The sequence below is a fragment of the Dendrobates tinctorius genome, unplaced genomic scaffold, assembly GCF_039654945.1.
Source record: "Dendrobates tinctorius isolate UK_male_01 unplaced genomic scaffold, ASM3965494v1 ptg000036l, whole genome shotgun sequence".
In the NCBI taxonomy this organism is placed as follows: Eukaryota; Metazoa; Chordata; class Amphibia; order Anura; family Dendrobatidae; genus Dendrobates; species Dendrobates tinctorius.
The window spans coordinates 24,005,392-24,032,045 of record NW_027361704.1 but is presented as its reverse complement, the minus strand read 5'-3'; the positions used below and the strand labels follow the sequence as shown (position 1 = coordinate 24,032,045).

At 45.7% G+C, this 26,654-nt stretch overlaps 1 protein-coding gene across 1 annotated transcript in view; it reads left to right on the top strand.

Moving 5' to 3' along the window:
* Window positions 1–26,031, top strand: part of SEC24A (SEC24 homolog A, COPII coat complex component) — an 85,728-nt gene extending 59,697 nt beyond the window's left edge. The window contains exons 12-23 of the mRNA XM_073573753.1: window positions 6,433–6,488; window positions 11,262–11,468; window positions 13,686–13,809; window positions 13,915–14,073; window positions 15,510–15,683; window positions 17,500–17,610; window positions 18,631–18,806; window positions 19,455–19,592; window positions 20,028–20,132; window positions 20,724–20,816; window positions 21,125–21,228; window positions 22,754–26,031. Coding sequence (XP_073429854.1) covers window positions 6,433–6,488; window positions 11,262–11,468; window positions 13,686–13,809; window positions 13,915–14,073; window positions 15,510–15,683; window positions 17,500–17,610; window positions 18,631–18,806; window positions 19,455–19,592; window positions 20,028–20,132; window positions 20,724–20,816; window positions 21,125–21,228; window positions 22,754–22,868 — 1,562 coding nt within the window. The 3' untranslated portion in view covers window positions 22,869–26,031. The remainder of the gene's footprint in view (window positions 1–6,432; window positions 6,489–11,261; window positions 11,469–13,685; window positions 13,810–13,914; window positions 14,074–15,509; window positions 15,684–17,499; window positions 17,611–18,630; window positions 18,807–19,454; window positions 19,593–20,027; window positions 20,133–20,723; window positions 20,817–21,124; window positions 21,229–22,753) is intronic.
* The last annotated feature ends 623 nt before the right edge of the window (window positions 26,032–26,654 follow it).

The following is a 26,654-nucleotide window of genomic DNA, read 5'->3' as shown; positions in this document are numbered from 1 at the left end:
GATGGTCGGCTCCCCGCAGGCGGCTGGCCGGGCGGGCACCGACGGATGACTGGCGCAGCCGGCGCTGGGAGGCAGGAATGAGGCCTCCGCAGTCCGCCATAGCAGGCGAAGAGGCCGGAGTGGCAGTCCGCCGCAGATGGATGGGGGTTAGCTCCCCACGGCGGCAGGCCGGAGGAGGCCGCCATAGTCGCGCGCAGAGCAGGAAGTGGAGGAGGCGGCCTAGCGCGAGAGGCCGCGCGTCACATCCGGTGACGTCAGACGCCGGCCTTTGAATCCCAGCGCGCGCTACTGAAGCCAGACAGCGCGCGCTACTGAAGCCAGACAGCGCGCGCTACTGAAGCCAGACAGCGCGCGCTACTGAAGCCAGACAGCGCTCGCCTCTGGGGTCCACAGCGCGCGCTCCTAAGGCACAGAGCGCGCTTCTGGAGATCCAGGGAGCACGCTTCGGAGGTCCATAGCGCCCTGCGGACCGCGCCAGGATGGAAGGGGTCGCTCCAGCAGGTGGAGGGGTAAGTGCGCATAGCGCAGACCACCCTCCCCCACCCATTACCCCAACCCAGATCTGAGTAGGTGCCCCTTCTGTATTATTAGGAGAAGGGAGCCCCGACAGAATCCCCCTCGGGGGCGAAGGACCTGGCAAAGGCCACCTCCAAATCGGTCAGATGCCCAGTATGCAGGGTAAAGCTGCCAGACGCATATAACAAGACCTTATGCGGACCCTGTACCTCAAGGGTCGTAGGCGAGGAACAGCCATCCCTCCTAGCCGAAATGAGATCGCTGATAAGGGAGGAAGTTCGGGCCTCTACATCCAGCCTCGCACGGCGTCAGTCCCCCAGCCCAGGGCCGAGTCGCAAACGTTCAAGGTGGGAAGCGGACCCAGAGTCGGAAGGAAGCGCTAGTGAGGAGTCCGAATTCCGGGATTCGGATCAGGAAGAAGGAGGCGAGATCCGGGGGAATAGACAAGATCAGAGCAGGAAATACCTATTCAGACTGGAGGACACGGACGAGTTGGTCCAAGCAGTCAGAAATACTATGCAGATAGAGGAGGTCCCTAAACCACAGTCCAGGCAGGACTTAATGTTCAGAGGACTGGTGGCCCGAAGACAGGTAATGTTCCCTGTAAGTGAACACATCAAAACGATGGTCCAGGAGGAGTGGAAGGAGGCAGAGCGTCGACTGACGCTCTCCCGAGACTTTAGAAGCAGACTGCCTTTTGATCCTGAGGAAACCCGGGCATGGGAGGAAATTCCTAAAATAGATGTCCCAGTCGCTAAGGTTACCAAAAAGACGGCTATCCCATTCGAGGACTCATCAGGTCTTCGAGACCCGATGGATAGGAAGGCAGACGTCTTATTAAAAAGAGCATGGGAGACGTCGGCGGCTCTTATTAGGGCCAACATAGCAGCCACCTCGGTTGCCAGGTCTATGTTTTTGTGGATGGGGCAGTTGGAAGAACACCTAACCAACAAGACCCCTAGATCAGACATCCTAGCATCCCTTCCGCTCATGAAATCGGCTACGGCGTTCCTATCAGATACGTCGGCCGAATCGGTAAGATTTGCAGCCAGAAACAGCTCCCTCTCCAACGCGGCCCGAAGAGCAGTCTGGCTCAAATCCTGGTCGGGGGACAACGCTTCAAAAACTAAGCTATGCGCCATCCCCTTCTCGGGCCTGAGGGTATTCGGGCCAGCCCTAGATAACATTCTAGAGCTGGTGTCCGATAAAAAGAAGGGATTCCCGGAGGAAAAACCCAGACCACCCCAGTCCTTTCGGAGAGGCTCCTTTTCTAGGAGGCAGACTGAGTTCAGGGGTCGGGCAAGGTCCAGTAGAGGCTCCTATAAGGGCTCCTTCAGCCAGACCGGGAGGGACAGAGGTCCTCCATTCACATCAACCTCTAGATCGAGGAGGCAATGACGCCATAGGTATTGGGGGGGAGACTTCGCCACTTCGCAACAAACTGGTCCCGAGTCACCCACAATCAGTGGGTCCTCAGAACCATCGCGGAGGGCTACAATATAGAGCTTTATTCACCTCCCCCCGAAAGATATATTACCTCCACTGTCGTCCTGGAGGACTCCGCAATGTGGACGGATCTACAGGACATGGTAAAATCAAAGGTCATAGTACCAGTTCCCCCGTCAGAAAGAGGGAAAGGGCACTATTCGTCCCTGTTCTCGATCACAAAACCGTCTGGCGAGGCCCGTACCATCATAAACCTGAAACCACTAAATTCCTGGGTCAATTTCAAGAGATTCCGGATGGAATCGGTCCGATCCGCAACCCTCCTGATAGATCGGGACGCCGTCATGTGCACCCTAGACCTAAAGAAGGCCTACTACCTGGTCCCTATCCATCCCTCATCCCAGAGACTGCTAAGGTTTGCGGTCAGTTTACCTGCACGGACCTGCCACTTCCAGTTCCAGTGTCTTCCATTCGGGTTGGCCTCAGCTCCCAGAATCTTTACAAAGCTGGTGGGAGAAGTAGTGGCCTACCTGAGAGATCAGGGTATTGTGATCATACCCTATTTAGACGACTTCCTACTGGTGGCAAGATCCAGGGAAGCGCTCGTTCGCGACAGAAACCGAGCAACTGCGGTAATGGAGTTCCTTGGATGGGTGATCAATTGGGAGAAGTCGAACATCAGGCCAGAAACCAGGAAAATATTTCTCGGGGTCCTCCTAGACTCAACCGACAGAATATCCTGGCTACCCGAACAGAAGCAGAGGACTATTCAGACCAGAACCAGAGACCTGCTGAGACGTCAGTGCTCCATAAGAGAGGCAATGGAGGTCCTGGGCCTCATGACGGCCTGCATCCAGTGCGTCCGATGGGCCCAATTCCACTCAAGATCACTGCAGAAAGAGATCCTTGCGAGGTGGGACAGAAGTCAAGCGTCGCTAGACAGACCCCTAAGGCTGCCAGAATGAGTAAGAGAGTCCCTTCGGTGGTGGACACAGTCCAGAAACCTTCCGGTGGGTGTATTTTGGACAGCCTCTCCATACGTGGTAGTCACCACGGACGCCAGTGTGTGGGGTTGGGGAGCCCACATAGAAGGGAAAATCTTCCAGGGGAGATGGCCAGTAGACATCAAGACCAGATCCTCCAATTTCAGAGAACTCTACGCGGTCTGGGAAGCGCTACGGCGGAACCAGTCGATACTAGAGAATCGTCATGTCCGTATACTATCCGACAATATGACGACAGTGGCATTCCTGAAGCACCAGGGAGGGCCCAGACATCAACCACTACAGGATCTAGCAGGAAAAATATTCGCTTGGGCAGAAAGAACAGTCCGATCAGTGACCGCAGTACACCTAGAGGGTTCCCAGAACGAAGTAGCAGACTACTTGAGCAGACAACGGATCCGCCCGACAGAATGGGAACTGAACGAAGAAATCTTCAACCATCTCTGTCAGCATTGGGGGACCCCCAGTATAGATCTCTTTGCAAGCCGAAAGAATTCGAAGGTCCCCAGATTCTATTCCCTGAATCCGACGGACCACCCAGAAGGTGTGGATGCCCTGAGTCAGACCTGGGGAGAATCCCTCTCCTACGCATTCCCGCCACTGGCCCTTATACCGGCAGTGCTTAGGAAAATACGCGAGGACCACGCACGAGTGATGTTGATCGCTCCATACTGGCCGAAGAGAAGCTGGTTTCCCCTTCTAGGAGCCATGGCAGTCGGAAATCCAGTCGAGCTACCCTTGTGGAAGGACATCATCCACCAGGGCCCGATCTACCATCCAAACCCAGCAAGACTTCATCTATCGACTTGGATCCTGAGAGGGACATCCTGAAGACAAAGGGATTGTCGGACCAGGTCATATCCACCCTACTGGCCAGTAGGAAACCGGTGACATCCGCAATCTATAGGAAGATATGGAAAAGATTCTGTCTGGAGGGTGGCAGGTCCGATCTCGTGGCAGGCACCCCTGACCTCCCTAGCATACTAAGTTTTTTGCAGGCAGGTTTTAATAAAGGCCTTAAGCCTAGCACGCTAAAGGTCCAGATTTCAGCCTTAAGCGCCTTCTTCGATTACCAGCTAGCTGCTCATCCCTGGGTAATAAGATTTATAAAGGCCACGCAGCGCCTGCGCCCCACGATTAGGCAGCTCACCCCGCCGTGGGATCTGGGTCTGGTACTCAGGTCCCTCTGTACAGACCACTATGCTCTAGGGGAGAAAATAACCATCTCTGCCCTCACCCGTAAAACGGCCTTCCTAGTAGCCATTACCACGGCCAAAAGGTAGGGGAGATCCAGGCCCTGTCCACTAAGGACCCATATCTACAGATAAGAGAGGATGGTATAATCCTAAGGTTAGACCCGGCATTTACCCCGAAAGTAGTCTCCTCAAAGAATCTAAACCAAGACGTGTTACCATCGTTCTGCGACAATCCCCGTAATAAAAAAGAACAGCGTCTTCACTCGCTGAATGTGAGGAGCGCGGTGCTAGACTATCTAGAAGCCACCAATAGCTGGCGCATTGACCCAAACTTGTTCATCCTTTTTGGGGGTAAAAATAAGGGGAAGAAAGCCTCTAAGGCGTCTATCGCGCTCTGGATTACCTCAGTAATCTCTGACGCCTACCAAGCCGAAGGCGTTAGCCCGCCAGGGTCCATAAAAGCCCACTCTACGAGGGCGGTATCAGCCTCATGGGCTGAACAGGCGGGGGCCTCGGTTGACCAAATCTGTAGAACAGCAACCTGGGCCAATCTGAATACATTCTGCAAGCACTACAAGCTTGACGTGTTGGCTGGTCAGCAGACCGCATTCGGGAGAAAAGTTCTCCAGGCGGTAATCCCACCCTGAGGAGGTGCTTTGGTACTCTCCATGGTGCTGTCAGGTGGACGTCCTGGAAAATAGGTATTAGACCTACCGGTAATGATGTTTCCAGGAGTCCATCCTGACAGCACGGGTACTTCCCTCCCTGTTATGTTATGCTATGTTGTATTTTGATATGTCATATGCTGTAATGTGATTGTTTCATTAAACTGTTACTAGCATCATCCACCTTGCGGTACTTGTTAAATCACTGAGGGAGAGGGGGTGGGACGTGACCTTTAACCTCTCGTGTGCTTCCTGTCCCTGTAAGGAGGAGGAGGACGTCCTCCATGGTGCTGTCAGGATGGACTCCTGGAAACATCATTACCGGTAGTTCTAATACCTATTTTTGCAAAAATGCATTAACCATAGATACTTCCATCACCTAGGCAATACTAAGGAAATCCTGAAAACATGACCTGTTGGGGGTCGTAAGGACTGGAGTTCGGGAAACACTGATATGCAGTAGTGCAGGAGCCCACCAGAGCATGCTCAGAAACAAACATTTTGCAAAAATGCATTAACCATAGAAGCTAGATATATCAATGGCTCATTTTCTGATGATGCATTCCTTTAGTAGTTTGCTCAATGCTTGCATTTAGCTAAAGCGGACCCTTCACCAATTTGAACATGTTAAACTGGTCATATTATGGAAAAAGACAAAGCTGAGTAATGTCTACATTTTAAAGTCCCCTATTCATTGAGGAGATATAAGCTTGTAAAGTTTAGCTTACAATTTATGATGAGCTCAAAATGGTGCTACCAGAGATTTTTCTGAGCTTTTTCCTGCTTGACACATTTTAATGGCTGTCTGATATTCTCACTGCAGAGTGATTACAAGTGGGGAGACCAGACTTTGTATGATTATGAAGACTTCTCCAGATTTAATCTCACATAAGTCAGTGTAGGGGAGAGAATGCAGCAGAGCTGATAGCACTGTGCAAGGAGAGTGTAAAGGTGTTTGTAACGAGACAAAGGTTAGCTCTGCTGTACTGTCCCTCCCCACACTTAACTGCTAGAGATGAACACTTATCTGCTCTATTCTTGGTACATTGAGTACACGGTCTATTATATATCTCACACAAAATAAAACCTGTTCTGGAGCTTTTTTTACTTTTTATTCCCTGTATGTTGCCGATTTTGATTGACCAATCTCATGCAGAGAAAGAAGTACACAACCCCAGAGACAAATCTCTAGTAACACCCAGTTGAACTAGAACATAAATGATAACCTAAACTTTACAAGCTAAGATCTCCACAACAGAAAAGAGAAATAAAGAAAAATGTAAAACTATGTTTTACTCAGCCGCGCTGCCACTAGTCCATGATGTTATCAGTGTGACGTGCTCCAATTGGTGAAAGGTCCTCTAGAAGTCTAGAAGATGGTGTATACTTCAGAATTAGTCTCTGGTGCAGCATTGCCATTATTTCTCTGTTACAGTCTTCAGGTGTTAGAGCTTTTTAGAAGGTGAATATGCAATAGCCGAGACTATTTGCAATATTCCCACCAACAGTGGGGTATTCTCTGCTTTTACTTCATCAAATCTGATTTGGTTTTGTACATTTGTTGCTCAATAAACTGTAACTCAGATTGTCTGTGTCCATTTGCAGATGTGTTTATCCCGATGCCGGAGAATCTGTTGGTTAATTTAAATGAATGCAAAGAGGTATGGATTATCATACAAATATTCACACACGTTATAAAATGCCGAGAGGTTGTTTGAGAAAGGATTCCCTTCAGTTTTTGCAGTGGGACTGATTGAATTAGTGTAACCAAGGCCAATAAAATATGGAACGGGCTCACTATAAATCGGCTGGGAAGTGGGTTACCCCATCGTATACTTTCAGTTTTCTTTTTACACCCCATAGGGGACTTTAAGCTATGAGGGTTTGTTCCCATGATCAGGACGCGGCAGCGCTTTGGATGCCGCACATGTCCGCTGCCTTCTAATGAACGCAGGTGATTTGGCACGAGTTCACTGAGCCGTGCAGATTCACCGCGTCCAGTACATTGTATTGATTACATTGCTGCTGCAGAGACTATCGTCTCCAGGGGAAAATGACATGTTGCAGCTCGTAAACCCGTGCCGCATGTACTGACATGCGGCACGGGTTTACGAGCTGCAACATGTCATTTTCCCCTGGAGACGATAGTCTCTGCAGCAGCAATGTAATCAATACAATGTACTGGACGCGGTGAATCTGCACGGCTCAGTGAACTCGTGCCAAATCACCTGCGTTCATTAGAAGGCAGCGGACATGTGCGGCATCCAAAGCGCTGCCGCGTCCTGATCATGGGAACAAACCCTCATAGCTTAAAAAGTCCCCTATGGGGTGTAAAAAGAAAACTGCCGGTGATCCGCAGGTGTGCATAGTGGGCACGGGATTTCTAGAAAACCCATCCACTATGCTGTTACATATGGCCGCTGTGGTTGTGACGCGGCATAGATTCCTGATCATGGGCACGTACCCTGATAGCTTGTAACATACAGGACAAATGACTCGGATGAAGCCCAGCTTTTGGGTGCAGTCACTGCAGTAATGGGCAAATGTCATTTGTGTACTCCGCTTCTGAGCACACTCCACAACCACTTTTTTTTTTTTTAAACGCTTTTCATTTTGACAAAAGGTTACTTTTTTAAAATGGTATAAAATATGAAAACTGTTTAATATTTTCCACTTTAAACACTAGAAAGAGCAGCTGCTGACATGAAAACGTAGTGCAATGCGAAGTGAGAAAATGGCTGCAGGAAATATGGGGGGAGATCTGCTCCATGTGCCAGTGTCGCTCCTCTCCTGCCCTTCTGGACGTTTGCAAAAGGTTAAGGGAGGATACAGATTAGGATCACAGTGTGGCTCCATTATGTTGGTGATTGCGTCACTGACCGACTGTCTGACTCTGCGCTGCTTACTGTATCACACATGATTAGGATTCGATACATCTCAGCAGGCTGCAGCACGCATGATTAGGATTAGATACAGCTCAGCAGGCTGGAGCACGCATGATTAGGATTAGATACAGCTCAGCAGGCTGCAGCACGCATGATTAGGATTAGATACAGCTCAGCAGGCTGGAGCACACATGATTAGGATTAGATACAGCTCAGCAGGCTGGAGCACGCATGATGGGATTAGATACAGCTCAGCAGGCTGGAGCACGCATGATTAGGATTCGATACAGCTCAGCAGGCTGCAGCACGCATGATTAGGATTCGATACAGCTCAGCAGGCTGCAGCACGCATGATTAGGATTAGATGCAGCTCAGCAGGCTGGAGCACGCATGATTAGGATTAGATACAGCTCAGCAGGCTGGAGCATGCATGATTAGGATTAGATACAGCTCAGCAGGCTGGAGCACGCATGATTAGGATTAGATACAGCTCAGCAGGCTGGAGCACGCATGATTAGGATTAGATACAGCTCAGCAGGCTGGAGCATGCATGATTAGGATTAGATACAGCTCAGCAGGCTGGAGCACGCATGATTAGGATTAGATACAGCTCAGCAGGCTCGAGCACGCATGATGGGATTAAATACAGCTCAGCAGGCTGGAGCACACATGATTAGGATTCGATACAGCTCAGCAGGCTGCAGCACGCATGATTAGGATTAGATACAGCTCAGGCTACAGCACGCATGATTAGGATTAGATGCAGCTCAGCAGGCTGGAGCACGCATGATTAGGATTAAATACAGCTCAGCAGGCTGGAGCACGCAAGATTAGGATTAGATACAGCTCAGCAGGCTGGAGCATGCATGATTAGGATTAGATACAGCTCAGCAGGCTGGAGCACGCAAGATTAGGATTAGTTACAGCTCAGCAGGCTGGAGCACGCATGATTAGGATTAGATACAGCTCAGCAGGCTGGAGCACGCATGATTAGGATTAGATACAGCTCAGCAGGCTGGAGCACGCATGATTAGGATTAGATACAGCTCAGCAGGCTGGAGCACGCAAGATTAGGATTAGTTACAGCTCAGCAGGCTGGAGCACGCATGATTAGGATTAGATACAGCTCAGCAGGCTGGAGCACGCATGATTAGGATTAGATACAGCTCAGCAGGCTGGAGCACGCATGATTAGGATTAGTTACAGCTCAGCAGGCTGGAGCACGCAAGATTAGGATTAGATACAGCTCAGCAGGCTGGAGCATGCATGATTAGGATTAGATACAGCTCAGCAGGCTGGAGCACGCAAGATTAGGATTAGTTGCAGCTCAGCAGGCTGGAGCACGCAAGATTAGGATTAGTTACAGCTCAGCAGGCTGGAGCACGCATGATTAGGATTAGATGCAGCTCAGCAGGCTGGAGCACGCAAGATTAGGATTAGTTACAGCTCAGCAGGCTGGAGCACGCATGATTAGAATTAAATACAGCTCAGCAGGCTGGAGCACGCAAGATTAGGATTAGATACAGCTCAGCAGGCTGGAGCATGCATGATTAGGATTAGATACAGCTCAGCAGGCTGGAGCACGCAAGATTAGGATTAGTTACAGCTCAGCAGGCTGGAGCACGCATGATTAGGATTAGATACAGCTCAGCAGGCTGGAGCACGCATGATTAGGATTAGATACAGCTCAGCAGGCTGGAGCACGCATGATTAGGATTAGATACAGCTCAGCAGGCTGGAGCACGCATGATTAGGATTAGATACAGCTCAGCAGGCTGGAGCACGCATGATTAGGATTAGATACAGCTCAGCAGGCTGGAGCACGCATGATGGGATTAAAGACAGCTCAGCAGGCTGGAGCACACATGATTAGGATTAGATACAGCTCAGCAGGCTGGAGCACGCATGATGGGATTAGATACAGCTCAGCAGACTGTAGCACGCGTGATGGGATTAGAAACAGCTCAGCAGGCTGCAGCACGCGTGATGGGATTGGATACAGCTCAGCAGGCTGTAGCACGCGTGATGGGATTGGATGCAGCTCAGCAGGCTGTAGCACGCATGATGGGATTAGATACAGCTCAGCAGGCTGCAGCACGCATGATTAGGATTAAATACAGCTCAGCAGGCTGCAGCACGCATGATTAGGATTAGATACAGCTCAGCAGGCTGGAGCACGCATGATTAGGATTCGATACAGCTCAGCAGGCTGGAGCACGCGTGGTGGGATTGGATACAGCTCAGCAGGCTGTAGCATGCGTGATGGGATTGGATACAGCTCAGCAGGCTGTAGCATGCGTGATGGGATTGGATACAGATCAGCTAGCTGGAGCACGCATGGTTAGGATTAGATACACCGCTCATTAGATTGTGTTGCAGATGTTGCTGTAAAGCCTCATTCAATGCCTGTAGGAATCTGAGGCTTTACACTGATCAAGCAGAGCTGAGTGTGTTCAGAGCTCAGCAGTGTGGTGATTACTAGTGATGAGCGCATGTGTTCGTTACTTGTGTAGTTGTAGTGTGCTCAAGTATGCAGTGAGTATCGCGGGTGATCGGTGACATGTTCGAGTCCTCACAGCTGCGTGTTTCAAATTAAAAACATGTATCCAGCGAGATCCCTCCAACAGGAATGTTTGATATGTCTTTAACTTGAAGAAATTCCAGGTTTTGATTAACTTTTGGTTTCTGGCTTTGGTTGTTTCCCTATTTGCACCCAGCTCCCCCATAGCTGTGGACTGGACTGCCCAGGGGCCGTGCCCAGTTCAGAGCAGAGGCAGCCATTGTGGGAGATGCAGTCGGACACTGGGACGGCTGTGTGTGCAGTTTGTCAGTGTCATTCTCAGACATTTACCCACTGGCAAAAACTAATGGCAGCCCCAAAATAAATGATTCTATAATCACTAATTCTACACAGTCATACATCCCTTTAAATGGGTTAAATAGTCCTAGTAGAATGGCCGGCCGGTATGATCTGGATGGCCATAGGCTAGAATGATTTACAAAATGGAACTTTATGGAATTAGAAGTAAGCTTTTTGCCGCAGGAAGACTAAATTATTATTGTGTTATAATTGGACTTTACACATGATTATATATGGAAGCGTCCAATAACAGGATCCTGTCACACCACTTTCTGTGAAGGTGAATATTTGGAAATGGACTTTGGGGCCAACAAAAATGGGGAGAATCAATGCACAAAATCCTATTTGTTGAATCCCTCCCTGCTTTGCTGCTCCCCGTGAGTTCTTGTATGAATGAATTGTGCTGTACAATTGACCTCACCAGACACTGCGGAGGCTGATGATTGTTTACACAATCACTGGCCTCACACATTACCCGCAACCGCTGCAGCCAATCAATGGCTTCAGTTGTGCATCACCTCTATGGGATGGTAAGCAAATACTAGAGGGGATCAGCAGAGCACTGGGGGGGTTTGATGGGTAGGTAATGCTTGCCACTATTTTATGGAATCTTCCCGTTTCCCCTTTACCCCACTTTTTTGATCCCAGACAACTGCCAGAAAATAGATATTTAATATTTCTATACCTAGTTGGTCCAGGACTTATTAAAGAACCTTCCAGAAATGTTCACAAAGTCATCAGAGACTCAAAGTGCTCTGGGGCCAGCACTCCAGGCCGCCTACAAGCTGATCTCGCCCACCGGAGGAAGAATATCTGTGTTCCAGACACAATTGCCAACATTGGGTGCAGGAGCCTTGAAACCCCGAGAGGAGCCTAACCAAAAGTCCTCTGCGAAGGTGAGCCACTATTTACAGGAAGCGCTTGTTTTGGCCAAATTTTTGCCTAATCTTTCCTACAAAGAATAGTTTTCCAATTTTTGAATTCTTATATGGTGAATTAAACTCAGAAAAATAAAGGAAAAAAAAGGGAGAACTTGCCTCACCGTATAATATGTGCTTGGTAGCCTTGAATGCTGCAGCAGAGATTGAGTCCATCTGATCATCGGATAGTGGTAGAAGGAAAAAAATAGGATCAACTTGCTGAATCTATAAAAAATACCTTCTTTATTTCACACCATTAAAATAACAATGGAATCCATGTGAATAAAAACCGAGATCACATTCTGACGCGTTTCTGGCTATTAGCCCTTAGTCATCGAATGTTCCAAAGTGAGCAATAGACAGACTATTATATACAAGTGTCATTCGTTATGACATCATAGGTAGTCAGTGAGAACAACAAACAGCTGGCATAGAAGCGTAAAGACTTATATTGTGAATTAGTACAATTTAAATAAAATATACCGTATATACTCGAGTATAAGATCCCCCCCCCCCAATTTTGCCACAAAAAACTGGGTAAACTTATTGACTCGAGTATAAGCCTAGGGTGGAAAATGCAGCAACTACTGGTAAATTTCAAAAATAAAAATAGATACTAATAAAAGTAAAATTGAGACATCAGTAGGTTAAATGTTTTTGAATATCCATATTGAATCAGGAGCCTCATATAATGCACCATACAGTTCATGATGGCCCCGTAAGATGCTCCATAGATTATGCCCTCGTATGCTGCCCCCATAAGATGCTCCATAGATTATGCCCCTATATGCTGCCCCCATAAAATGTTCCATAGATTATGCCCCATGTGCTGCTGCTGCTGCATTTAAAAATAAAAAAAATGACATACTCACCTCTCCGTCGCTGGGGACCAGGTGCCAGTGTCACTGCTGGCACCTGAGATATTCACCTGTCCGGGGTCCATCGCTGCTTGCTGCTGTCTGGCACGTCATCTGTCAGTGATGTTCAGACTGCAGGGGGCGTGGCGCGCACTAACCACGTCACCGTGCCCTCTGCTGTCTGATTGTGCCATTGATGTAGGCCGAATTTTTGTGGATTTGTCACTGACAGATGACGTGCCAGACAGCAGCGATGGACCCCGGACAGGTGAATATCGCTATACTTGCCCGTCCTGGCGCGGTCTCTGCAGCTCCGTTCTCCCACGGTCTCCCTGCCTTCAGCGGTCACGTGGTACCGCACATTAAACTCATGAATATACGCATATTCATGAGTTTAATGAGCGGTACCATGTGACAGCTGAAGGGAGATCACAGAGAAGCTGGGGGCTGCAGAGACTGAAAATCTCTTCTTATATTCGAGTATATACGGTACATTTCCTGCGGCTAAAACTCATAAAGGCATATTCATCTCAAAGCGTGATCAGGAGTCACTATCATAGCCCCTGCCCGCTCCCTGAACTGAAGACTCGTTGGAAACCCTCGTTTCAGGGGCTGGGCTAGTACCTGCTCTCACTGCGATTTGCACAATGACAGTGCGCTCTCTCGCTGGCTCAGCTCAGTAGTAGTCAAGCCTACAATGGAGCGCACTATCATTGCATGTTGTAAGTGCAATGGCCTCTGTAAACGTCCTCAGAAGTGACGCCTTACCCTCTGATGATTTTTTCTTTGAGTATCCCACTGGGAATTGTCAAACGAAGTGTCACCAAAAATGTAGTTGTAAGAAAATAAAAGTAAAGCCATTAGGTAGTGGTAGTTAGCGAAAAATAGGGATTTTTTTTTTAATTCTGATTATATTGGATTATGGCATTAAATAGACATTTAGGATGAAACTCAGTTTGTCGTTCGGACCACCCCTTTAATTCAAGGCCACTGACTACATATCACATGGGGTAATAAAGTACATTAGATATACGGTATGTATTATTTTGACTCCCATTGTTTCCGGCTCTGCATCCCTTTTTCTCCCTGCTGGTATACTACATGTACTACCTGCAGACTTCGCAGCCTGTACCCCACTGTTCTCAGGGGTATGCAGCAAAAGCCTGAGGCCAGCGATGGGCTGTGATGTCTGCCGCCAATGTAGACTGTATACCGGGGGATGCATCTCTGAAATTAAGCCGGTGGCCAGCTTCTTCACTTGGGACTACCTCTTTAATAAACTGTTATTTTGTGTCTTTACTGGACTCAAACAGAATATTCTTTTTCTATTTTCCAGGATATTCACAATTTGACACCAGCCACTGACTTTTACAAGAAGCTGGCATTGGATTGTTCAGGACAGCAAGTAGCAGTCGATCTGTTTCTCCTGAGTGGCAGATACTCTGATTTGGCTTCTTTGGGTACGGTGGTGGCTGAATTTTTATTAATTATGTACTCTTTCACATACAAGACCGTTTCATTGTTTTGTGTTAAGAGATCTGCTTCTATGTCACTCTTTGTTTCAGGCTGCATTTCCAGATACTCGGCCGGGAGCGTCTACTATTACCGTGCGTACCATCACCAGCATAATCCAGTGCAAGTGGAGAAACTGCAGAAAGAGTTGAAGCGGTACCTTACTCGGAAGATTGGGTTTGAGGCTGTAATGCGGATAAGGTGCACTAAAGGTCTGTATGACGTCAGACTGATCACTTCACCTGCCAGAATGGCGGATCTTTTTTATAGCCTGTGGCCATTGTAGGCCATATTTTTAACCTATATAGGCAGTTCCTGGGTTAGACACGTGATATGTTCTGTAGCTTTGTTTTTGTTGAGTCATGTACAGTATGTATGTAAGTTGGAATAGATCAGGGGGAAAAAAACAATTTAATCCTTACCACCTACAGCTCTAGCCACCCCGATGCTTGCGGCCACCATCCTGTCCTTTTCTTTCTGCCACCATATCTCCTGCTAGGCTAGGATGAAGGCTACATTCAGACCTGCGTTCACTGTGCGTCATAAGGTTGCAATGACTACACAACCTTTTAACACACAGCTAACCCAGCCATGAGACCTGGTCTATAGTGAAGAGGCCGGAGTTATGGCAATAGAAAGAAGAGGGCCAGACCAGGATCACGCCTGGCTCGGGGTCACACCTGCTCGGGGTCCCATATAGTGCTCATCCTCTGCGCTCTTCAGAGTAGCCAATAGAAACAGCAAGCAGGACAGAATGCAAAAATGTGTGATTGGCGTGCTCTCCTGCTTTACACTGAATGCTGGGTGGCGCTATACTGTAGCAGAATGTCAGAAGTTTTCATTGGATTTTTTTTTTTAACAGCTTGTACATTAAATTGCCTATATGTTATGATCTGTTCAGGGTATTTGATCCATAATGTATTGTACTTTTGTTCTAGAGTGTCTTACTCTTCTATTGCCCGTTGTTCAGGATTGAAATTTTTGATGTTTTTCTACTCCTCTCATCAGCCCAAACAAGACTCTAAAAGGATGAGTTTGCAACTCCTTTACGTTTGGAGAAAATTCAAAACATTCATAACTCAATAAGGCCCAATAGCAAATAACAGCGTTTTGAATGAATACCAGGCTCAGACTGGCCCATAGGGTAACAGGGGAATCCCCCAGTGGGCCCCTGTGCAGATCTGAGCCCCCAACCCCACTGTATGAGAAGCACTTGGCATAATTCAATTGATTCTGTATAGAAAAAGGCAGCATCTCATCATTCATTAATCAAACTACCCAGTTTCTTATTATATAGAGATATAGGTAAATTTGTTAACGAGGGTAATGTAATATTTGTATGCATGTGGGCCCCCAAAGTCAGTGTTACTGGTGGGCCCTTGGCACCCCAGTCCGACACTGATGAATACTCATATCTCTTGGTGGAATTGTTCAGGATTGACATTTTTGGTGTTCTTCTCCTCTAGTCAGCCCAGACAAGACTCTAAAAGGATGAGTTTGCAACTCCTTTACTTTTAGATTCCGTGCAGTTTACATTGGTAGTGGTTTACTTTAAACTATTGACGTGTATGTACAACTTTACCTGTCTTTTATTAGTCTGTAGGGGAAACATGCGAGATTTCACCGTATTATTTGCACCCTGCTCTAGGCCTTTCTATCCATACGTTTCATGGAAACTTCTTTGTTCGGTCTACGGATCTACTGTCCCTTCCCAATGTTAATCCCGATGCTGGGTATGCAGTACAGATGTCTGTGGAGGAAAACCTGACCGATACATCGGTGGTCTCCTTTCAGTCTGCTCTCCTGTACACTTCCAGTAAAGGTGAGTTCTGAACATGTAGTCCATGGAAGTATATATACATTAGATGTACATTTTATCATGAGAAAATCACCTATTGATCAATGTTTTTATTTATAAATATATTTCTAATCCCCTTCACGACCTTGTGATTTTTCAATTTTTGTCTTTTCTTCTTTTTCTAAGAGCCTTAATTTTTATTCTTTTATTTCTCTCTGTCAAAATAGCCGTATGAGGGCTTGTTTTGTAGACGACAAGTAATGACATCATTAACTTTATCGTGATGCAATGGAAAGCGAAAAAAAAATCTAAGTGAGGTGAAATTTGCAAACAATAAAGTGCAACTCCACAATTGTTTTTTGTTTTTCTTCATTCACCATGTTCACTATATAGCAAAACTGACCTGCTAGTATGGTTCCCCGGGTCAGTGTGAGTGCGTACATGTCAAACGTGTATAGTTCAGAACTGTAGAAAACACATGGACAGCACATCCAAAAATCATATGTTGATCTAATGCTGCTAGACAAAAACTTATGAACATGAGGTTAATACTCTGATCAGACAGTATGAAGCCCACTGCCACGTTAATGGCGAACCTCTATGGGTCCTTAGACCAAAAGGTGCCGCACCGTGCACAAACTACCGTCACGGTGACTTGGTGCCCCACCGCAATAATGGCTGCCACACAGCACCAACATCACAGCAATGGTTGTTTGTGCACTGCGCCGCAGCTCTTAGGCTAGGGACCACTGAGAGGTTTGCTGTGACGAGGCAGTGGGCTTCATACAGTCTGATCAGAATGTTAAACTAAGAACCTCCATGTTCAGTTTTGTAATTTTTTTCCCCAGAGGCGTTAGGTAAATGCATGATTTTTGGATGTCCATGCTTTTTCTTCTACAGATCTGGTGGAAACCTGTATAGGGTTTTTACTTCTCTTCTTTCTTTTTTTTTTTTTTTTTTTTTTTTTTTTTTTTTTTTTTGTTCATATAAGTGGTGAAAAAACTTTAATGCAATAATGTGGTGGCCAAAACCATGTATTTTGATACATCCGACATTTCTGAACTCGGCGATACCAAATGTGTTTTTTTTTTTTGTTTTTTTTTGTTTTTTTACTTTACACTGTATTTGATATTCCCCTTAGGGGACTTGAGGCTGTGATCGTCTGATCGCCTGTACTACACATAGCAGGCACATGTTAAATGCTACTGTCAGAGACTGACGGCAGGATCGAACAGGTTAACAGCCCGTGGCTGTTAAAGGCACATGATGACTGATTAAATCAGTCATCATGTGATGGGGAAAAAATGTTGGCTTGGCGTGCAAGCCTGCATCATAGGCAGACACGCGATTTTTGAATCGGGGTCACAATAGTGTCGCAGGGCACCCACCTTTCACAATGGCCTTTGCACATTATCATTAGATGCTTCAGTACAAAAGCTGGGATCATGTGGATTATTGCTGGTAATTTACTTGTGGATTTACTGAAAGAATATCCCCCGTGGCCAGTAATAACTGCAAGTTTTCTTATTTTTTTTTTTATTTAAAGAAAAATAAATAAAATATATATTTAAAAGAAAAATTTACCATTAAAAATCTGAATTCAAGAATAGGTCAGTTTTTGCCACCCCTTATTATGCATGTGGCTAATTATTGCTAGCAGTGCTGTTACTTGCTTTCCATCAGGGCTTTTTACTCATTCTCTTCTGGGGCCTCACAGCCACAACATGGTGATGCCGGAGTCATCGGTCTTTGTGGAATATTTACAAATTGCCTCAGTTTAGTTTTAATTTGTTTTTTTGACTTTCAATGAAATTTCCAATATTTCTTTGCTACCCAACAGGTGAGCGAAGGATTCGTGTGCACACAATGTGCCTCCCTGTTGTGTCGGCGTTATCGGATGTCTATGCGGGGGCAGATGTGCAGGCAGTGATTGGACTGCTGGCAAATATGGGTAGGTATATGAAGCCCACCAATATAGGACTTTTCCATCAACACAGCCTTTTAAGGCAATAAGCGAGCCCTGATGAGCTGTAGATGTGGATGACCACATTCACTTCACAATGTATTGTACTGCTGAAAAGCAAATGACATTGTGGGACTTCCATTTTCTGACGCCCATATCCTATATACTCAGTGGAGCAGTGTGAGGGCTTCTTTGTTTTTTGGGATGGTGAGCTGTAGTCTTTGTACAATTTTGGAGTACTTACTATGTTTTGATCACTTTTTTTATTTTCATTTTTTGAGGGAAATGCAAAATGACATAAGTGCAATTCAGGTTTTTCATCATATGGGTTCATTTTGTATTTTCATAGATCAAACTTTTATCGACACTGAAATACAAATATTATTTTTTATATATTTGGACTGGAAACTTTTTTTTTTTTTTCCGTTTTTGTATTTTATTCCCTATTTGGGTATGTGAACACTTTATTTGCTGCATTTTTTATATTTTTTTCCGCTCTGTTTCGTCACAAAAAAATGAAGGATTTCCTTGTACCAGAAAAGTGATTTCAGATTCCTTGAGCTCTCATGCACACGTTGCTTATTTTTTCCTTGCACGTTTGAGGCTGTTTTGGATCTGCAGCTTGTCAATTCTTGCAGGGTTTATGCAGCGTTTTTCACCTATTCTAATGAATGGGGTAAAAATGGCAGGAAAATGCAGCGTAGCACGTTCTTGATGTCTGCAGCAAATACTTTGTGTGCACATACCCTTACATAGTAAAGATGACACACTCCTATGAATCCAAGTGGTATATCAATGGGTTCCAGTCGCTGTTAGAGGAAGGTGTTGGCTGTGTCACTCCACCGGCGACTGCTGCTATGTATGGAGCGTGCTCAGCTCCTGAGCCCGCTCTGTACATCCACACCAGGTTTAGGACATGTAAATCCCACGTCGGGAACAGGATATGAGATTCATACATAGAATGTAAGTGTAAAGAATGTAGTCATGAAAACTGCTCCATTCTTTTAGCTGTTGACCGATCCATTTCATCAAGTCTGAGTGATGCTCGGGATGCCCTTGTGAATGCTGCAATCGATTCCCTGTCTGCTTACCGCTCTTCGGTGCTGACTGTACAGCAGCCTGGTCTTCTGGCACCCAACTCGTTGCGTCTCTTCCCTATGTTTGTACTCGCTCTTTTGAAGCAGGTCAGTCCTTTTGTGCATCTGCATACTTGTCTTGAATGTAAAGATATTAGAGCTTGAACATAAATATTATAACCTATACCACCTGGACAGCAATATTGCAAAAAAAGTTAAATTTTTTTTTTTTAAAAAAAAAGCATTTTGATTCTGAGTTCACATCATGTTTTAGCCACGTCAGTGGATCCATCAGGACTTCAATATAAAGCCGTGAAAAACAGGGTTCAAGTGTATCTACCAACAAGACCATTGACTTTCATGAAGACAGTCTCGCTTTGTGCTCTCTGATCTTCTTTCGTCAGTATCTGACTTTTCAGATGTACAGAAAAAATGAGGTTGACTGCGCCCTCCAAAAACAGATGGACACTGCCAAAAAGGAGTTTAGAGAGGGCACAATGTGATTCATTAAAGTCAATGACCCCCTTCCATGGATCCGCCTGAACCTCATTTCTCAGGACTTCAGATGAAAGCTCTGATGGAGCCACCGACGTGTGGCTGACACATAATCTGTGATGTTATTAATGGCCATTTTTTCTATCATGGAGCCATATTTATTACATATAAGAAAGTGGATGACAAATGGCTGGATTGGAGAACTAAACTTCTCCTGGTCACAGTGTGAAATTTACAAGTCTGTTCTTCTTTTCCTTACAGAAAGCTTTCCAAACTGGGACAAATGCAAGTTTGGATGAGAGGATATACTCAATGTGTCAGATTAAGAATCAGCCGCTGGTGTACCTGATGCTGATGACACATCCTAATCTGTACCGAGTGGACAATCTGGCAGATGAGGTTTGTCTTAAACTGTAAACAGAATTTCCTCACAACGTCTTATATAAGTAGCCTTTTGGCCAAGGGCCAGAGGTTTGGCTTTCATTAGTGATGAGTGAGGTGTTATTGGAGCATGCTTGAGTGCTAATAGAACATTTTAAGTGTGCTCAAATACTATGTTTGGGTCCATATGGCTGCACGTCTGTTGTGTGTTGGAGAGCCGCCACACATGCTGGGAATACCTAACAGCCAGCCATCCCTGTATGCCTTGCAGCTGTCGAACAGCCATGAGACATGCAGCCATGGGGACGCTGACATAGTATTAGAGCACGCTGAAATGGTGTATTGGCACTCGAGCATGCTCAGATAACACCGTATCAGAACGCTCGCTCATCACTAGTTTTCGTCGCTATTAAATTGTGTATTAGTGTCATCTTCACTGTTCTTCTTACGCAGGGAGCCCTTAACATTAATGACAAAACAATACCTCAGCCGCCTGTTCTTCAGCTGTCTGTGGAAAAGCTGAGCAGAGATGGAGCCTACCTGATGGATGCTGGCACGGTACGTTTCACAAAGCGAGAACCAAGAACGTTTGTGCTAGCAATCACTGCGGTTGTACCACTGTATGCAGTCACTTCCATGTTTGTGCTGCAATCACACACATCGCTTTGTGGAGACATAAACAGCATTATTTGGGGCAAGTGCTGCTCTGACAACCAATGTATTGGATACCCACTACATTCCTTAGACACCCTGCAGTGCCCCTTTAATTGGATTGTTGGAAACTTTAAAGTGTAGCTGAGTCACCTGTGAGCTTACGGTGAGGTGTCGCTCTGCCTCTGTGTCTCTTGCTCCATCTCGCCTCTCCATAGACTTTTATGAGCAGCAGTTGTTATTTGATCCCTCAGTTAAACTTTATTGGTGAATGATCAGTCCTGAGGTACAGGAAGAGTTTGCATATTTTAAGATGCTTTGCACAATTCTGTGTGATTTAGACAGATAACAGAGAATCCGTCTTGTTCTATCCCTGCAGTATGGAATTGTAGTGGCAGTATGACCTTACCAGAATACAGCATAATATGTATTATTACTTTATATTGTCCATCATTTTAATCATTATCTTCATTTAATTGTGCTAATTTATATATTCAGATTATGCTGCTGTGGGTGGGCCGAAGTTGTGGACAGAACTTCTTCACCCAAGTCCTCGGTGTTACTAACTACTCGGCATTATCGCAGGACATGGTTAGTTTCCAATGCTGGAAGATTTCAATTGTTTGCATTCATAACAAGTCATTTAAGTAAAGGCTCCGGAATAAAAAGTTACTCTTGTGTATATTTTGTTTGGGGTGAGGGGAGTTTTTTTTTTTTTTTTTTTTTTTTTTTCTTTTTTCACACCACTTTTATTTGTCAGCTTGACACATGACTCCTAAGAATGAAGGACAGTCGGGACTAAAATGCAACACGACGGGGCTAGCATTGAGTAAAAATCTAAACTCTGTAGATGAGGAGAGCAGGCGTTAAGTAACGCACGGTTTTCTCTTCTGAAACAGACTCGGCTTCCTGAGCTGGACACCGCCGAGTCTAACAGACTGATGGCTTTTATCACTTGGCTTCGGGAGCAACGACCTTTCTTCCCGACATTACATGTCATCCGGTAAGCAGAAACTACAGTACTGTGGTGTTTTCTCTTGAACTTGTGACTTAACTGTTTTTTTTCCCTTTTCCATTCATATGATAGAATCCAGCCCTATTTTAGCAATAAAAAAGCAAATGGCTCCCACAATTCATACAGTTGGAAGAAGGAATTACCTGGATTACTGCAGTGATTACTAATAACTGTTATCTGATTGTTGTCTGAGCCACATTTATAGCTCTGCCCAATGAGGTTCTGGCACATTTTTCACCAAAAAAACGGTCTACCATTATTTACAAGAGTAAATCAAGTAAACAGCAGTTGAAAATTAGAGGGCCCCCCCATGCATGAGGCTAATGTTGGCTAAACCCGCTAATATCAATGGGCTCGGCCGACACTGTAGTGAGCAGGGCTGTGGAGTTGGTAAGCCAAACCTCCGACTCCCAACTCCTCAATTGCCATGACTCCGACTCCCTCATACCAGGGCTGTGGAGTCGGTAAGTCAAACCTCCTACTCCTCAATTTCCATGACTCCGACTCCCTCATATCAGGGCTGTGGAGTCGGTAAGTCAAACCTCCTCCTACTCAATTTCCATGACTCCGACTCCCTCATACCAGGGCTGTGGAGTCGGTAAGTCAAACCTCCTACTCCTCAATTTCCATGACTCCGATTCCAACTCCACAGCCCTGATAGTGAGTATGGAAGCGTTGGCTGGCTGGCAGGTGGTCGGGAGAAATGTAAATCGGGCATGTCTGGCTTCAGACAGCCGATCACATCACTCTCCCAGAGGTAAACTGACTGCCTGCTCAAAGACAACACAGGAGCCGTTGTCAGGAAAGTGAGCTGAGATGGCGATCGGCCAACAGACACTTGTATATGGCTAGCTTCAGAAGCTTTATTTTGGGATGGCCAGGCTTTACCCTATAGAGATACTGTTCTATCAGAGTTTTGTAAATATAATTTGCAGCTAAGAAATAGTTTAGTGGGGGTAAATCATCACTTTTATATTTTTCTGTCTATATAGCCTTATGAGGGCTTGTCTTGTGTGGAACAAGTTGAACTTGTGAACAACTCTATTGATTCTACCACATAATTTACTGGAATACAGGAAAAAATAATCCAAGTGTGTGAATTTTTTTTTAAAAAGAGGTGCAATTTCACATTTTGTTTTTTTGAGTTTATTTACCATGTTCAATATATGGTAAAACTGACTTGGAAATATGATTCTCCAGGTCAGTACGAGTACGCAGATACCAACTTTTTACTGTATTTAGCATAGCAGTGCATCATCGCATGAGGATTGTAATGACTGGCACAGGGGGTGTCATGAGAATCCATTGGCGCCTCGTGATCACACTACGGGCACAGCGGGGGAGCGTGAAAAGACGCAGCTTTATAGAACGTTAGCACCAGTAAGGGAATAAATCAAAATGGTGCCATTGCTGTAAATTATGTAATTCAAAAAATGAACATTCTTATACAGCAATTTATCTATAAAAAATCAAAATGTAAGACTAGTTAATTGTTTGTTTGTTTTCTTCTAAGGGATGAAAGTCCTCTAAAGTCTACTTTCCTTCAAAACTTGATTGAAGACAGAACAGAATCAGCCTTATCATACTATGAGTTTCTCCTCCATCTCCAGCAACAAGTGAACAAGTAAAAACAAAAAACTAATAAAAACGTTTGCACAAAGAAAAAGTGTACATGATGAACCTAAATCTATCCCAACAGTATGACATCCAGAGGTCCGGAGCTACACCTGCATCGCCAAGGCTTAGGCCTTATGAAATGAGAGACACTGTGATTTCAGGAATGAAGTGAATCTAGTGACTATATATTATTGGTACAGATATGTGCAAGCACACAAGCGATTTCCAGTGGTGTAGGAAAAGATTTCAGACATGCCTTTCTACCTGGAGTCTCGAAGAACTGCTGAAAATGTGTTCACTGCTTTTCAGATGAGTGATTACTGCCCTTATGCAGGAGCCCACATTGGCAGCATACGTTCCTGCAATAGTCAGGAGGTGAAAAGACGTTTAATAAAGTCCGATCTTACTACAAAAGTTTTTATTTTTCCTAATTTTTTTTTTTCTTTTGCTTTTATTTCATTATTTTGCTGCTAGATTTTGAAATTTAACTAGCTGAAATACAAGTTGCTGCTATGACAGAAACTGCTTTCTACTCACATGTATATGTGTATATGTTTTGATAAATTGGCCGAACTTTACCGGTGTAGAAGATGATGTAATTACAGCGCACCATAAATAAGTTATTTTATCTGCAGGTTTTTTTTCCTGTACTTTGTTGCCATTATTTTGGCATAAAAACATACAGGATTAAATTGTAATTGGATAGCAAGCCTTCATGTGATGTATATTAATCTAAAACACCTTGGATAAGAGCACATTCCACTACGCTGAAAATCTAGAATTGGGAGCCAATTCTCCAGGAATTTCAGCCTTAAAATTCAGTCCGACCTCTTACTTGGAGTGGTATGCTTTTTCTCTAGGCTCTCATGTTGTCTTGAAGGAAGTGATGTATATAAGTTTGGTTGTTTCAGATCCCAACCAACCAAAAATCTGCAGATGGTTAGAAGAAAAGGGTTAGAGGGAAGATAGGCGAGATTCTCTGAAAATGACACCAGAAAACCTACCCAACTCCTGAGTTCTGCTTTAAGTTCTGGCAAAGTTTGGTAACAGAACATATGCTGTGAATATCAAATGAAGTTATTTGACAGAGAAGCCATTTGTATTTTAGCAATAGTAAGCGCCTACGTTTTGCAAGGTAGGCAGTGATCTGTTAAACAATGGCCAAATTTAGTGCTAACAATCACTTAATATATATGCAAGCGCATGCCCATTGCTATGATTTTTGTTCCTCCTCTAGGACCAAAGTAAGAAAATTGTGCATTCTGTGTAATGACTGGTTGTCATGGTTCACAACATTGTGGGAAAGCTATATTTTAGAAGAATTGCTAACAACAAGAATAGACTTGCTTGTTGATAATGAATTAAACCTAATCCCTGTATTTAGTGCAAAGGGGTAAACTATGTGCTTTAAAGTGGGAGAGTTTCTACATTCAAGATTCTGCACACCGTCGCTTTGCTCATGTTACAGAAACCGCTGGGACTCTCCATTCCTGGGTCCAGCGGTGTGTGTCCACTGCTGCTCCAGTGATTGTTTAGCCTAGGGGTCCCCAGCCTGCCACCTGTAGCTCGCGGGCCCGTGATTGGTGGCTCGCGGCTGTCTGCCACCTTGGTGCATCAGGTGTAGGAAACTGCTATTGAGAGTAGATCTCTAGATGATGACTTTTGGGTGTAGCCCGGTAGAGTAGAGGAGATCGAAATGGGGGTAAGATAGGAAACCCTGAAGCTTAGAATACTGACTTGTGTGATTTCAGTGGAAAATCTTTGGCTGTCATTATACCAGTAACAGGGGCTCTGGGTGTCACTACTGTGAGTGGGGCAGGAGCTGGATGTGGCTTGTGACCCCCTCTCAGAGCTGAATGTGGCTCACCACCAATTTTCATAGCTGAATGTGGTGCTCGAAGTCAGAAAAGTTGAGGACCTCCTGGTTTAGCGGCTGCAGTGTTGACATCACGTCCTCAGCTATGTCCCGCTGAGTCATTGGCTGCAGCGCTGCTAAGGCCGGCTTCACATTTTCGTATGGAGGAGCTGCGGAGGGATGTGGACTTCCTCCGTGAAGCTCCGCCTACTGCCGCACCTCCTCCGGACAGCTCCGCCTACGTCCGCAAGCTGCCTGCGTACCCTATCTTTAGCATTGGGTATGCAGGCCGTGCGGATGCCTCCGCATGCGTCGTTCTGACGATGTGGCAATCCGCGTCGATCGCAACAAGTTGTAGTTTTGATGCGGTCGCCGCATCGTCAAAACGACGCATGCAGAGGCATCCGCAAACATTCGCATGGCCTGCGTACCCAATGTTAAAGATGGGGTACGCAGGGCGCATGCGGACGTAGGCGGAGCTGACTGGAGGAGGTGCCGCAGCTCCTCCATGCGCAAATATGAACCTAGCCTAAGATGCCTGTGCTGCAGTTGGTAATCGCTGGGCTCAGCGGCTCTGTTGTGATATCACTACAAGAGCAGTAGTGGAGACACAGCGCTGTATAACCGGGGTGGTGAGCGCCAGCTGTCTCTTCAATAAACCTAGGCACATCAATGGCACGTAGAATGCTAAATGGGGGGAAAAACTCCTTTATCATATGACGTTAAGCAATATATCTGAAATATTGAACCACACATGCATTAATATTTGTAACTTTGAGAATTTACACTAATGGCACTCGTAGCTAGATGTTTCCATTATTTCTACTGCTGCATAATAAGTTCTGCAGATTGTCAAACTGTTTTTCTATATTAGTTTATTTGGGATTCTAGCAACGTGAACATGTTAAGGAATGCAAAGCCATTTTGTTTTCCCCTACCATCGCCCATGTTGTACTTCGGGATTATGGTACTAAATGAGGAAAAAGAAGTAACCCACAATGCTGGAAAATGAACTAAAATGTACCGTAATTCAAATGCTTTTTTTCACTTGATAAAGAGAAGCTTACACAGAATTGCTATCACTTTGGGAATAGGGGAATCGACTTCTAACTGCAAATTGTCAGAACAAATTAGACGACTTTGTTTAGCAAGGAGTCTTTCTACCGTCCTTGTCATTTTTCTTAATGATTTGGCACAACTTTCTATATTACTGGTTAATTTATTATGTGAAAAGGTAGGAAGAGATTTTGATTTTCAGCGTTTTAATAAAATGCACCTTTTATTCTGAATTTCATGTTAATAAAGTTTTTAAAGATCAAGTAATTACTCTAAAGTTGTATGCATGTTCAGCCATCATTTAATGGAAAACTGAAACCCTCAGCAGGTTGTTCACCATGGCTCTGTTTTACTAGAATGCAGAAAGAAGTCATGTGATAGGCCGGTTTCACATTAGCGCTTTTTAAGCGCACGCACGGCCGGGGGTAGCTCCGCCCCCGAGCCGGCTCTCTGCCCGGCGTGCCCGCCCCTTGCTTGTAGCGCCGCCTACTAGCGGACAGCGGCGCCTGCGATCGGCGCACCCTATCTTTAGCATAGGGTGCGCAGATCGTGCGCAGGCCGTGCGCTAGTTGCGCTTTGACCTGCGCTGCGCACTTTTGACGGTGCGCCGTGCGCGCCAAAATCCGAAAAGTTTGATTTTGGCGCGCACGGCGCACCGTCAAAAGTGCGCAGCGCAGGTCAAAGCGCAACTAGCGCACGGCCTGCACACGATCTGCGCACCCTATGCTAAAGATAGGGTGCGCCGATCGCAGGCGCCGCTGTCCGCTAGTAGGCGGCGCTACAAGCAAGGGGCGGGCACGCCGGGCAGAGAGCCGGCTCGGGGGCGGAGCTACCCCCGGCCGTGCGTGCGCTTAAAAAGCGCTAATGTGAAACCGGCCATACATAT